At 44.3% G+C, this 14020-nt stretch overlaps 2 protein-coding genes across 9 annotated transcripts; one reads left to right on the forward strand and one right to left on the reverse strand.

Moving 5' to 3' along the window:
- Nucleotides 1–1588: 1588 nt before the first annotated feature.
- Nucleotides 1589–7439, reverse strand: jkamp (jnk1/mapk8 associated membrane protein). Of its 5 annotated transcripts, XM_069723461.1 has the most exons (8): nt 4669–5941; nt 3852–3931; nt 3525–3679; nt 3238–3444; nt 2944–3125; nt 2645–2865; nt 2456–2532; nt 2251–2338 (listed from the first exon to the last, which is right to left on the reverse strand). In XM_069723461.1, exons 1-7 carry the CDS (start codon nt 4670–4672, stop codon nt 2491–2493), a joined length of 891 nt encoding a protein of 296 aa, XP_069579562.1. In that variant the 5' UTR covers nt 4673–5941; the 3' UTR covers nt 2251–2338; nt 2456–2490. The 5 variants fall into 5 exon arrangements, with proteins under 5 accessions (XP_069579565.1, XP_069579564.1, XP_069579561.1 ...); XM_069723464.1 differs by lacking the exons at nt 2645–2865; nt 4669–5941 and adding an exon at nt 6962–7439 and having other exon boundaries at nt 1589–2338; XM_069723463.1 differs by lacking the exons at nt 2645–2865; nt 4669–5941 and adding an exon at nt 6859–6947 and having other exon boundaries at nt 1589–2338.
- Nucleotides 7440–7479: 40 nt separating this feature from the next.
- Nucleotides 7480–12289, forward strand: LOC138635794 (G-protein coupled receptor 135). Of its 4 annotated transcripts, none has more exons than XM_069723459.1 (3): nt 7480–7979; nt 8046–8735; nt 9406–12289. In XM_069723459.1, exons 2-3 carry the CDS (start codon nt 8605–8607, stop codon nt 10727–10729), a joined length of 1455 nt encoding a protein of 484 aa, XP_069579560.1. In that variant the 5' UTR covers nt 7480–7979; nt 8046–8604; the 3' UTR covers nt 10730–12289. The 4 variants fall into 4 exon arrangements, with proteins under 4 accessions (XP_069579560.1, XP_069579558.1, XP_069579559.1 ...); XM_069723457.1 differs by having other exon boundaries at nt 7480–7616; nt 7766–8735; XM_069723458.1 differs by having other exon boundaries at nt 7481–7514; nt 7766–8735.
- Nucleotides 12290–14020: the final 1731 nt, after the last annotated feature.

Below are 14020 nucleotides of genomic sequence, written 5' to 3' on the forward strand. Positions count from 1 at the left end.
TCATATGCACTAAGCAGATCTATATTCCACACTACTGAGAACTATAACTACAGAAAACTAGAGAACTGATGACTACAGAACACTGACAACTACAGAGAACTATGAGATCTACAGAAAACTACTGAGAACTATGAAAACTACAGAGAACTGAGAACTACAGACAACTACTAAGAACGACAGATAACAGAACTACAGAGAACAGAACTACAGAGAACAGAACTATGAGAACGGAACTATGAGAACGACAGATAACTGAGAACTACAGATAACTATGAGAACTACAGAGAACAATGAGAACTACTGAGCACTAGAGAACTGAGAACTACATAACTGAGAACTATGAGAACTACTGAGCACTAGAGAACTGAAAACTACAGAGAACTGAGAATGACAACAGAACTACAGAGAACTACTGAGAACTAGAGAACTACAGAGAACAATGAACTAGAGAACTACTGAGAACTATGAGAACTACAGAGAACAGAACTACTGAGAACTAAAGAACACAGAACTACAGAGAACTATGAGCTCTACAGAGAACTACTGAAAACTATGAGAACTATGAGAACTACGGAGAACTACTGAGAACTGAAAACTACAGAGAACTACGAGAACTAGGAGAACTACAGAGAACAGTGAACTACTGAGAACTACAGAGAACTATGAAAACTACAGAGAACTGAGAACTAAAGAACACAGAACTACAGAGAACGACTGAAAACTACTGAGAACTACTGAAAACTGATAACTACTGAGAATAGAACACAGAGAACTATGAGAACAGAACTACAGAGAACTGAGAAGAACAGATAACAGAACTATGAGAACTACTGAAAACTAGAGAACTACAGAGAACTACTGAGAATGACAACTGAGAACTACAGAGAACTGAGAACTACAGAGAACAGTGAACTATGAGAACTGCTGAGAACTACAGAGAACAGTGAACTAGAGAACTAGAGAACTATGAGAACTGCAGATAACTGAGAACTACAGATAACTATGAGAACCACGGAGAACGACAGAGAACTGAGAACTATGAGAACTACAGAGAACAGTGAACTACAGAGAACTATGAGAACTACTGAGAACTAGACAACAGTAAACTAGAGAACTACTGAGAACTACAGAGAACAGTGAACTAGAGAACTACTGAGAACTATGAGAACTACATTTCTTAAACCGCAGCTGTCCCTGAGTGTTCAACACTTGTTTATGATGTCATCATTCTGATGTCATTGTTCTGATGTCATCATTCTGTTTTACTACATTTGTATTGGGATAGTCATGTGATCCAGGAGGAGGTCATGTGATGGTACTTCTGCAGTTTCGTGCTACAGCAGAGGTGTGTCAGTTGATCCTGAGAAGGTTCTGAAGTCGTGACCCAAACATCTGGACCGGGATCATGAGTGCTCTTCTGTGGTTCCAACAACACAGACTAGAACATGCAGCAGGTCATGTGACAGGAACCAGTTAAATGTTGTCACAGAGAAATTCTCCTGTCATGTAGTTCAGGTTGTGTCAATGTTAATGGAGCAGACGACCCACAGCGCCCCCAGCAGGTAGAAAACAGACACCACACAGTTGGTTTTTACAGTTCCATGTTTATGACACACATGATTCATGCGGACAGATTCAGGAACAACATACATGTCTCACAGCTCAATGTTGGTCTGACAGGAAGGAAATCACGCATGTAGAGTATTTACATGATTCATGGAGTCCTCTGAGGACAACTGGAACCGTCCAACCTGGAGACTTCATGGACCACCTGACGGATCACTTGAAGGATCACTTAAAGGATCACCTGACCAATCACCTGACCGACCACCTGTTGGACCCGGTGGAACCGTCACCTGTCTGCAGGCGTTCAGGTGAACTTCTGTCATAATAATTCTGTTCTATATTTACAGGCAGAAAATGATGACATCATTCTAAAACAGGAAGTGAAGAGACAGAGTTAAAAAAAAGTTTTGTGTGTTGTGACACTGAACCGGTTTGTGGTTTTGGTTCTGGAACTAAATGGGTGCTTCCCAACCTCTCTGAACTGGGTTCTGCCTGTATGGAGAATTTATAAAAATAATCAAAGGGTCATGTTACTCCTGGTCCGTGGGAGGAGTCAGTGTCCATTACCACCCTCAGACAGGATGCGGCTGGGCTCTGTGAACTTGGCTGTGGCGATGTAAAAGAGGGCGGGGCCTGGCACCAGGGCCAGCAGCGGCAGGTCCTGGTCCAGTTTGTCCAGTCTAGAGATGGAGATGATGCCGTAGGCGTGCAGCAGCCAATGACTGACCAGAACAACCAGACGCTTCTTCTTAGCAACCAGGTTCTTAAAGGACTGTGGGGGTGGAGGAGGGGAGGGAGGGAAGGAGGGGTGTGGGGGGTTAACAACACTGAGACAAGAACCTCTGAACATGATGCAATAAATGAATAACACACTGAACAGGAGACTTACCTGAATCTCTGAGGCTGACATGTAGACGGCCAGAGTTACCAGAGACAGAACCAGGATGATGAAGGGGAACGCGTAGTCTAAAACACACAGTTATTATAACATGATCATTAGAAGAGTAAAGATGGTCTGCTGCAGAGCTGCCTGTTGGCTGTGACCTCTGACTTCTAACCTTTGAGGATGTAAACAAACCTGGAGTTTTATCTGAGGCTCAGACTGCATGTTTACATGTAAACACATGTTTGTGGATCTCAATGTCTTCATGTTGATCTGATCAGCAGCAGAACATCTGTCTGATGTCTTCACATCTGTCTGCAGTTGTAATCTTATTATAAAGTCTTGAGGCAGGTGGTCTCTCCATCCGTCCTTCAGCTCACCATCCTGGAGACACTCTGTCCTCCAGCTGTTCAGGACTTGGAGTACACAACGATCTCTAAATGGTCCGAGGACATTCACCATCGTGTGTGTGTGTTAACGTGTGTGTGACTCACAGAGCAGTCCTCCTCCGACCGCCTGCAGCACCGTCAGGATGGGGAAGAAGTACAGAGCAGCGTAGACGCTCTTGAAACGATCCGATTTACCGAGTCCACACGCGATCTTCTTCACCAGCAGGGGGCGCAGCAGCATCATCAGCACCAGGCAGAACGCGTAGTAGATCAACACCATGGTGTACCTGGGGGACAGGAGGACAAGGGGATAAGGGGATAGGAGGACAAGGGGACAGGAGGACAGAACGCAGTCCTTCAGTGGTCATACGCAGAAGACACAACCCGCTCTGTACTCACAGAGGGTACACGGCCTCCTGTGTACAGTGCAGTGTGTTGATGTAATCCGGACTCGGGTTGTACAGCATGGTGTACCAGTCGGACAACATCTGGACCCGACAGGACCGGATGCTGAGCAGACCGACCGGATCGGTGAGCAGCAGCGTCGCCACGGACGACAGGCTGCACTCCAACATGGCGGTGACGTGCTGCAGGAGAGCGCTGGAGCTGAGGACGGGAGAGGAGACGTTACACACAGGTGTGTCCCCCAGGTGTGTCCCCTGGAGGGAGGAGCCTGTCTTCCTCACCTCTTCTTCCCAGAGTACCACTCGATGAAGAACCAGTGCAGCACCAGAGGTAACATGGCCATGAAGCCCAGGTAGAGCCAGTCGTACAGATCAGGGGTCTCAGTGCAGCGCTCACACACCTTCTGGAGGTTGGTCCGCTCTCCTCGAGGACACACCTGGTGGACAGGTAGAGGACAGATAGAGGACGGGTAGAGCACGGGCAGAGGACGGCTAGACTACAGGCAGAGGACAGGTAGAGGACGGGTAAAGGACGTGTCGGGCACGGGTAGGGGATGGGTGGAAGACGGGTCGTGGACCCGCCCCCTGCTGGATCAGTCTGGTACTCACCCCACAGTCCCCGTCCACCGACCCATTGATCATCGTCCTGCCGCAGTAAAGACCGGGACATGTGGAGCTCACCGCCACCGCTGGAGGGACACACACACACACACACAGCTGTTAACATATAATATATATATATATATATATATATGTAATAATATATTTTTTTTATATATATCGTCTATGATATATCATATAGGTAGGTAGGTAGGTAGGTATATACTTTATTAATCCCCGAGGGGAAATTTTTTTTTGATATATGATATATATACGTATATATATATATATATATAAAACACACATGCATATATATATATAAACACACATATATATATGTATATATATATGCATGTGTAAATACACATATATATATATGTATATATATATATATATACACACACATATATATATATCAACCTCACTGATCTTTAACACTTAGTTGTTCAAGTTTAACTAGAAACAGGATTTTTTTTTTCCGTGTGTCTGTCTGTCTCTGTGTCTGTTTGTCTGACTCTGTCTGTCTCTCTGTGTCTGTTTGTCTGTCTCTGTCTGTCTCTCTGTGTCTGTTTGTCTGTCTCTCTGTGTCTGTTTGTCTGTCTCTGTCTGTCAGACTCCAGCTGTGTCTTGTGGGACTCACAGGACAGGTATGATGATGATGAAGAAGAACGGGGACAGGGACACGGTACCGTCCCTGTCCTAGTTGGTTAGCTATTTCAGAGAGCTAGATTAGCTGTCCGGGAGACACGAGGATACCGAGAGAGACATGAGGACACCGGGGACAGAGAGCAGCAGCTGACTGTCAGATGAAACCAGTTGGACTCACCCATTGTGGACCGACGGGGACTCTGAATGGGAATTTAGCCTTCGATGTTCCGATTCTTCATCTGTAACAGAAACGGAAGTAGCACAAATCTTCTTCTTCGTTTGTTCGAGCTGAGTAGACGCTGCAGCCTCGCGCTGCTGCCCTCTGCTGGTTGTCGTCCACATCGTCCTCGGTGGGGATTCACTGCAGCTGTCATTACTAACGTGGCGTCACCGCCCCTTTCTGGTAGTTCTCATCTTCACTGGAGTCTCAGACCAGCTGCTGTCAAACCAGAGCAAGGTCTGTAACTGCGCATGTGCAGTGAAACTAGTGTCCAAGGTGCAGCTCCACCAGTTCGGACCAGGTCTAAATCCGGTACTGGACTGTTTTCATGGTTTTAGTGTTCAGAGACACATGAACAGACGTGTTAAAACCCCAGACAGGTTAGGTGGATGTTCTACATATTCAATCCCACGTCCACGAATATTTAAAACAACCTTGTGATTGAGTTCATGATATAAACATGAAGCTGACTTGTCTGTTGAACTGGATGGGAATCAGTCAGTTGGAGCGTCATGACGCAGCAACTGATCTAGACATGAAATGTGAAAGACTCTCAAGTTAACTACAAATGAACTGTAATTATTTATTCACTTCATCACTGTGCCAACATGTTTATCAGACATACCAGAGTCCCCGGTGCAACGATGACAACATCAACCCTCTGCCTCCACACTGGAGCTCATCCTACACTTTTAGAATTGCGCTCCATCTCTGACAGCCAGCAATGACATCTTCTGCTCGAATGAAAGTTACGCTGTGAAAGTTGTGTGTTGTTGTATAATCCAACACTGCACAAACCAATAGGGTCTCCGTCTCACTGCACTCTTCAAATTTATACATGCTGCTGTAACATAAAAATTTCCCTCTGAGGGATTAATAAAGTATATATCTGTCTATCTATCTAACTTGGGTTTTGTCATTGTGAAAATATGAAACTCATTCTATAAATATATACTGATTCAAACCAGACCACTGGATGGTGATCACTGTTAACAGGATTTTGATCACTAGATTTTGATCATTTGATTTTGATTACTGGATGGTGATCACTGGATTTTGATCATTAGATTTTGATCACTAGATTTTGATTACTAAATGATGATCATTGGATTTTGATCACTGGATTTTGATCACTAGATTTTGATCACTAGATTTTGATTACTAAATGATGATCACTGGATTTTGATCACTAGATTTTGATCACTAGATTTTGATCACTAAATGATGATCACTGGATTTTGATCACTAGATTTTGATTACTAAATGATGATCACTAGATTTTGATTACTAAATGATGATCACTGGATTTTGATCACTAGATTTTGATTACTAAATGATGATCACTGGATTTTGATCACTGGATTTTGATCACTAGATTTTGATCACTAGATTTTGATTACTAAATGATGATCAATGGATTTTGATCACTGGATTTTGATCACTAGATTTTGATCACTAGATTTTGATTACTAAATGATGATCACTGGATTTTGATCACTAGATTTTGATTACTAAATAATGATCACTGGATTTTGATCACTAGATTTTGATTACTAAATGATGATCATTGGATTTTGATCACTGGATTTTGATCACTAGATTTTGATTACTAAATGATGATCACTGGATTTTGATCACTGGATTTTGATCACTAGATTTTGATCACTAGATTTTGATTACTAAATGATGATCAATGGATTTTGATCACTGGATTTTGATCACTAGATTTTGATCACTAGATTTTGATCACTAGATTTTGATTACTAAATGATGATCACTGGATTTTGATCACTAGATTTTGATCACTAGATTTTGATTACTAAATGATGATCACTGGATTTTGATCACTAGATTTTGATCACTAGATTTTGATTACTAAATGATGATCAATGGATTTTGATCACTAGATTTTGATTACTAAATGATGATCACTGGATTTTGATCACTAGATTTTGATCACTAGATTTTGATCACTAGATTTTGATTACTAAATGATGATCACTGGATTTTGATCACTGGATTTTGGTCACTGGATGGTGACAAAGACAAATGTGTCCTGTGTGCAGTGAATCTGTGAAGGACACCTGTTGGACATTAGGCTACCTGATGTCTTACAAATTAATAAAGTCTCAGGTCCACCTGTCTCACCTGTTCACCTGGAGAACATCATGGACACCATCAGGACCTGGTCCAGCTGCACCAGATGAAGATGCTGAATTGTTTGAATGACCCGTTTACTTCCTGTTCTCACCTCTGAGACGTCAGGACAAGGACACTGTCCTCCTGTCCGTTGTCCAGGACAGGACCAGTGTCCTGTGAGAGCGGGAGACTGATGTCAGCAGCCAGCTGTTTTTACAGGAGATGCAGGATCGATAACCGGTTACCATGGCAACCACATTAAACGTCACAAGGGGCTGAGAGCATGTTCATACGGCAGGCGTGGCTTCACAGTCAGAGACAGAGACAGAGACAGAGAGGACCAGCTCGTCTTCATCGGGGACCCGTGAAGCAGCTCAGTCCGGTTACTGAGCCATTACTACCGGAGAGGAAGAGGATGAAGAGGACCGCTTCGTTCTTTACGAGGAGCCGCTGTCCTCCGACGATTCGCCTCCTCCTCTTCTTCTAATTCTTCTTCTTCTTCTTTCCGCGGTGCTGAACTCAGCAGAGAAAAAAACACGGACCGACTGGGTTCTGATTCAGGACCGGAAGACCGGAACCGACAGGATTGAACCGGTCTGTGGAGGTTCCGCTGGACCCGGAACCGGAGGGTCCTCTCAGAACTCGACCGAGGACAACACCGACACGTGAGTCCTCACGGAGAGTCTGTGGTGATATGTCTTTACCGGAAACACGTCACTCACCTGCTCTTACGGAACAAACAAACAAACAAACAAACAAACAGCCAGGTGGGAGACAACGTTTAGTCACGTGATGTCTGTGTTATTGTTGCTTCATGTCATCTGACAGCAGACAGACAGGTGACAGCAGACAGACAGGTGGACTCACCTGTAAATACCTGAACATTTAACTAACTTACTTTTATTATCTGTGGCAGGATTACTGAACTATCCTGAAGGTCCGATCCTCTGAGGGTCCGTCGTCTGTCCTCTGAGGGTCCGTCGTCTGTCCTCTGAGGGTCAGTCCCACCATCGTTTGGCCTCTGAGTCCTGACAGCTGATTCAATGGAACAAAGTGACTATGAAGTTTTATTAAAGACACACGTTCCAACACGTGAAGACACGCGGTCCAACACGTGAGGACACCAACAGGTGAAGACATGCAGTCCAACATGTGAGGACACGCGGTCCAACACGTAAGGACACGCGGCCTAACAGGTGAAGACACGCGGTCCAACACATGAAGACACACAGTCCAACAGGTGAAGACACGCGGTCCAACAGGTGAAGACACGTGGTCCAACACGTGAGGACACACGGTCCAACAGGTGAAGACACGCGGTCCAACACATGAGGACACGCGGTCCAACAGGTGAAGACACGCAGTCCAACAGTTGAAGACACTCGGTCCAATACGTCAAGACACGCAGTCCAACACGTGAAGACACGCGGTCCAACACGTGAAGACACACGGTCCAACAGGTGGAGACACGCGGTCCAACACGTGAAGACACGCGGTCCAACAGGTGGAGACATGCAGTCCAACACGTGAAGACACGCGGTCCAACACGTGAAGACACGCAGTCCAATAGGTGGAGACACGCGGTCCAACAGGATGTGGATGTCAGAGTCGGTGACCGTCCTGCTCAGTGGTTTGAATTAAAGTATCCGACATGTTTAAAACATGTGAACATGGATGTGAGCTCTGCTCGATGTTTTGCTGGAGGATCAAAACATCCTGGTGGACCGACTGTAGTCTGAATGTTGGAGACCAGAGATGACTTCTGTCTTCTGCTGTGGATCATCGATGGATCTGCCTGTTAGCACAAGTGGCTCCAACTACACGGCTGACTCCTCGGGTTCGAGGTTCATCCAGCAGCCGGGGACCACCTCACCTTTTGTGCCCAGGTACGCTCTACATGTTTCTAATGCGAGACACGGTGATCAGCAGCTGGTTGGTTGACTTTGGGGCAGGAAGTTTGACTCCATCCAACCCAAACAGACGTGCGGCAGTGTGGTTCTACATCATCCAAACGTCCACTGAGCTTTACCTGAAACTAACCGCTTATAAGAGAGAAGTGGTCGATATAAAAACACGTGAATTCAGACTGGGAGGCACAGGAAGTAAAGCTCTTCTCCCATTGGTTAAGTAAGTAGTCAAACTAACAGGTAAACCAGCAGGTTAACCAGCAGGTAAACTAACAGGTAAACTAGCAGGTAAACTAGAAGGTAAACTACCTGGTAAACTAACACATAAACCAGCAGGTAAACTAACAGGTCAACTAGCAGGTCAACTACCTGGTAAACTAGAAGGTAAACTAACAGGTTAACCAGCAGGTCAACTAACAGGTAAACTAACAGGTAAACCAACTGGTAAACTAAAAGGTAAACTAAACCAGGTTAAACAGGTTAACCAGCAGGTCAACTAACAGGTAAACTAACAGGTAAACCAGGTGAATGCTGGATGAAGGTCAGGGCAGGACCTTGAAATTTGAGCAGAGTTAAGATGAAGAGTTTCCATGGATACCTGCTAGTCCCCGCCCACTGACCTCTCACAATGATTTCTTCTTGTCTTTAGGGTGGTTTCCATAGTAACCAGCCTGGTGACCTCCACCACCGAGGCCATAGGAAACCTGTCTTCATTGGAGGACCTGAGGGTCCGTCAGAGCCCAGAGGTGTCGACCCCGTCGGTGCTGAGCGCCGCGGAGAGGAACTCTGTGCTGCAGGGAGTCACGGTGGCGGCTCAGGCGCTGGTGCTGCTCGCCATCTTCCTCCTGTCCAGTCTGGGGAACTCGGCGGTCATCATCGTCATCATCAAACACAAGCAGCTGCGGACGGTGACCAATGCTTTCATCATGTCTCTGTCTCTGTCCGACTTCCTCACTGCCGTCCTTTGTCTGCCGTTCTCCTTCATCATGCTCTTCAGTAAGGATGGCGGCTGGATGTTCGGGGACCGCTTCTGTGTTGCGAACGGGTTTTTTAACACCTGCTTCGGGATCGTGTCCACGCTCACCATGACTTTGATCTCCTTCGACAGGTACTACGCCATCGTCAGACAGCCGCAGGCTAAAATGGGCCGTCAGAAGGCGGCTCAGCTGCTGGCAGCTGTGTGGTTGGCGGCGGTGCTGTTCTCTCTGCCGTGGTATCTGGTGCCCAGAACGCCGACTATGATCCATAAGCAGGGTTTCTACCACTGCATGTACGTGTTCCACTCGGGAAGGTCCCGCATGGGGACGGCGTACAGCGTCGGTCTGATCGCCGTGTGCTACCTGCTGCCCTTCTCCCTCATGTGCTTCTGTCACTACAACATCTGTAAGACGGTTCGGCTCTCGGAGATCCGCGTCCGGCCGGTGACCACGTACGCTTACTTACTGAGGTTTTACAGTGAGATGAGAACAGCCACCACCGTTCTGATTATGATCGTTTTCATCATTTTCTGCTGGGGTCCATATTGTTTGATGGGGCTGGTGACAGCGATCGGAGACTACACCTTCCACCCTGCCATGGACATGCTGGCTATGTGGCTAGCCTGGGCTAACGGAGCCATCAACCCTCTGATCTACGCTCTGAGGAACCCCAATATATCCATGTTACTTGGGCGCAGCCGGGAGGAGGGCTATCGGACCAGAAACATCGCTGCCTACCTCTCCAGTCACACCCAGAACCGCGAGGTCCGACTGAACCAAGCAGAGAGAATACGGGACCGCTACGTGAGCCGTGTGGGGGTCAATAACAGCCGGCAGTCCAGTTCAAGTCCTGGGAAAGCAGCGGGGGGAGAGGTGGCCACGTGGGCTTGTAGGAACCCGGCTGTGTTCTTCTGCAGGGATGCTCAGCTCGCCACGGCAACGCTCCCCAACTCTGTGAGCGCGCCCAAGATGAAGACTGCTGACACCAGCCTGTGAGAGCCTGTAGACTCAATGACCAGTGACTGGTTTCATCGGTTGGTTGGTGTGGATCCACATTTCTGAACCACCTCATAGTATTTTGGTCTCAGAATGTTTGTATTACATTTTGCCGCAGGACTCAAAGGGAACTGTTCAATCGTTGATTTACTGACATTGAATTGCAGATCAATTTAATTGATGAGAGAATCCAAAAGTTTTGATTGTGAAAACTTGATGAGACCGATGGACCCGTTTGAAGAATCTCTGGCCGGGAGACAAAACAGTTCTGTAGAAACTGTGACCCATTTGTTCTTCACCTCTGAGGTCATTTTCTGTTTAAATGCAGCATGTCCTTCATCCTAGAGGGTCGTTGTTTCGGGTTTAGAGGGATCTGTGGGCAGAAATGGAATATAATACTCCTTATTATGTTTTTGTTTGTGTCACCTGAAATCAGGCTGTGATGGTATCAGATGATCATCAAACTCAAGAGAAGTCACAAAAATGATATTATCTCAATATCTGTTGAAAATGTTATCAAAAATAATTGAACATTATAAGAGGTGGGGTCACATGGTGTTGGTTGTCAGGATTAATAATGATGTGCAGGAACCTTTCACAGCCGATCCATGGATGATCCATTTGTGTTCTGAACTGGTCGATCCAAGTTTGTAACCACTTGGTGGTTTGACGTCCCACCTTCACCCGGTGCTCCTAGAACTACCAGTCACAGCACTTTTCATTGAACTGTTTGACTTCATTAAATTAAATTAAATAAATGTCACTTATACCTATTCAGGTTTAACTTCACTGCGCTGCAGAAATGTCCCACTGCACATCAGATATTATTCTGCTGGAAGAGATAAAACCTCCTGATTGTTTTGAACCAAAAACCAAGCAGCCCGTTTTACTGCATGATCCAAATCTCTGGGGACGGTGTGTCGTCAACGTGCCGGCCGCTGCTCAGATGGTTATTTCCTGTTGTGACGGAGGTTTAGACTGATTCATACTGACTCCATCCAGTCAGACCAGTTCACTGTGAGCTCAGTGAACTTCTGCAGGAAACACACATTGAAAAGGTTAATGCATTTGCACTTTCTCATGAACTCAGAAACCAAACATGAGTCATGTTCAAACTGATGACAAAGGTTATAGAAAGATATAAATGTGCTTCCAGATCTTTGAAACATTATTAATGGTTGTTTTTTTTCTATCTTCATTCAGTTCATGATATAAAAGTAAGATTGTAAGAAAGATGAATGTTACCACACTTTGATAAGATTTTATTTGTAGCTGAAATGTTTTGTACTGGTTGGTGAAGTGGGCACTATAAAGGTAATTTTGTGTCTTTATTATGCAAGCAAAAAAAACAGCTTTAAAAGCAAATTTCTTGCACTCCAATAAAAAAAATCAAGTTTGTAAGTAAAAATATATAAACTGAGAATAAAATATATGCTCTGACAGTTTTGTTAGTTTTGGTAACAGAATTAAGAATTTTGCTTATGAAATGAGACTTTTTGGCTGTAAATTGAAAAAACTTTGCTCAACTCAAAAACCTATGAGTTGAGCTGGATGTAGTGGGCGGGGCAGACGGTGGGTATGCCCCGCCCACTCTTCATCCAGCGGGACAGGAACCGGTATGAACCGGTGGAAACACCAGCAGCATCCCGCTGTGTGTCTGCTGAAGAATCGACATGCTGATGGCAGCAGAAAATAGAACCAGAGTGAAAGCTGTGCTGCCAAAGTTAAAAGCGTTTCAATAGAAAAATATCAATATAAACAAACATAACTCCATGTAGTTAAACTCGGTCCTCTCCTGTTGGGTGTTTACAGAAGCAGCGGGGCGTGTCCGTGCTGTGTGAGCCTGAGTCAATCCACCAATAGAAACCCGTCTCCACCGTATGCCCCGCCCACTAGTTCCAACCCAACTTGTAGGTTTTTGACTGTTTCATAAACAAAATTCTTTAATTCCGTTACCAAAACTAAAAATACTGTAAATAGCAAATTTGTTTGTCATGCAAATAATTTTATTCTCAGTATTTGTACTGACAAACTTGATTTTTGATTGCAGTGCAAGAAATTTGCTTTTACAACTTTTTTTTGCTTGCATAATAAAGACACAAAAATACCTTCACAGGCCACACCCCTTTATAAAATCTGATAAAATCTGATTATAAAACGTATTTCTATGAGACTGTATCTGGTTCGAGAACAGAAATATTTTACAGGCAGAATCTGGTCCCCAGAGAAAAGAGTCTTTCTTTCACGTGAACTTGTCACAGCAGGCCCAGGTGTAAATAGTGCACGCATGTCAGGTAGGAAGTGAGCGAGCAGGTGACTGGAAGGTTCCCATGACGAATGAGTCATGCATCCATGTACAAACATGTGCTGAGTAGGAGGTCATGACCTTTATGTGTAAACACATTTTCATCATCTCTGCGTCAACAATAAAGACGTTGTTACGTTTTCTACTTTAATATTTTCTCTTTTCTCTCTTTTAATTCGTTTTCATGCAGTCGCGTTATTAACAAACTTTTAATGTGTCTTTGAAAAGTTAAACGTTATATTATTTAATAAAACCATCCAGTGGTGTTCAGGGAAAACAAACTGACATGGAAGTGACATCAGTTCACTGCTGTCTTCCCGTTGGCAGTCTGTAGGTCGCTGCAGCAACACGTGATGTGAAACACATTAATGATGATGAATGAAGGATTTCCTGTTTCTTGTCTGTAAAACAACAAGTTAACTGTCTTTGAACATCGTCTTTATTTTCCTGATATTTACTATTAAATTATTGAACAAGGTTGTTTGGATGGAACTTAAATGTAAATCCATTAAAAAGGTTCAAGGTTTCGTTCGTGCTCCTGTTTTCATTTTATTTTTGTTTTGTAAAAATGGGATCAGAAGAATGAAAATGTGTGATGTGAACTCAGATCGCTGGATTCAAATCTGAACAAACATCATGAAAGCTGTTCAATCGGTTCGCCTCCAGAGAGGAAAGGTCACCAGAGTTAACACCTTCCAGCCTGGTCACCTGGACACGACACCTGTTCTACTGATAACAGGTGATGGTAGGTGATGCATGATATTTTACAAACATGGTTTTACAAACATGATATTTTACATACATTGTTTTACATACATGATATTTTACAAACATGGTTTTACAAACATGATATTTTACATACATTGTTTTACATACATGCTATTTCACATACATGATGTTTTACATACATTGTTTTACATACATATTTTACAAGCATGATATTTTACATACATGATGTTTTACATACATTGTTTTACATACATGAT

This window comes from Brachyistius frenatus, unplaced genomic scaffold (genome assembly GCF_029030835.1).
Source record: "Brachyistius frenatus isolate BFR_SWC_R1_liver_20210118 unplaced genomic scaffold, ASM2903083v1 Contig_329, whole genome shotgun sequence".
In the NCBI taxonomy this organism is placed as follows: domain Eukaryota; kingdom Metazoa; phylum Chordata; class Actinopteri; family Embiotocidae; genus Brachyistius; species Brachyistius frenatus.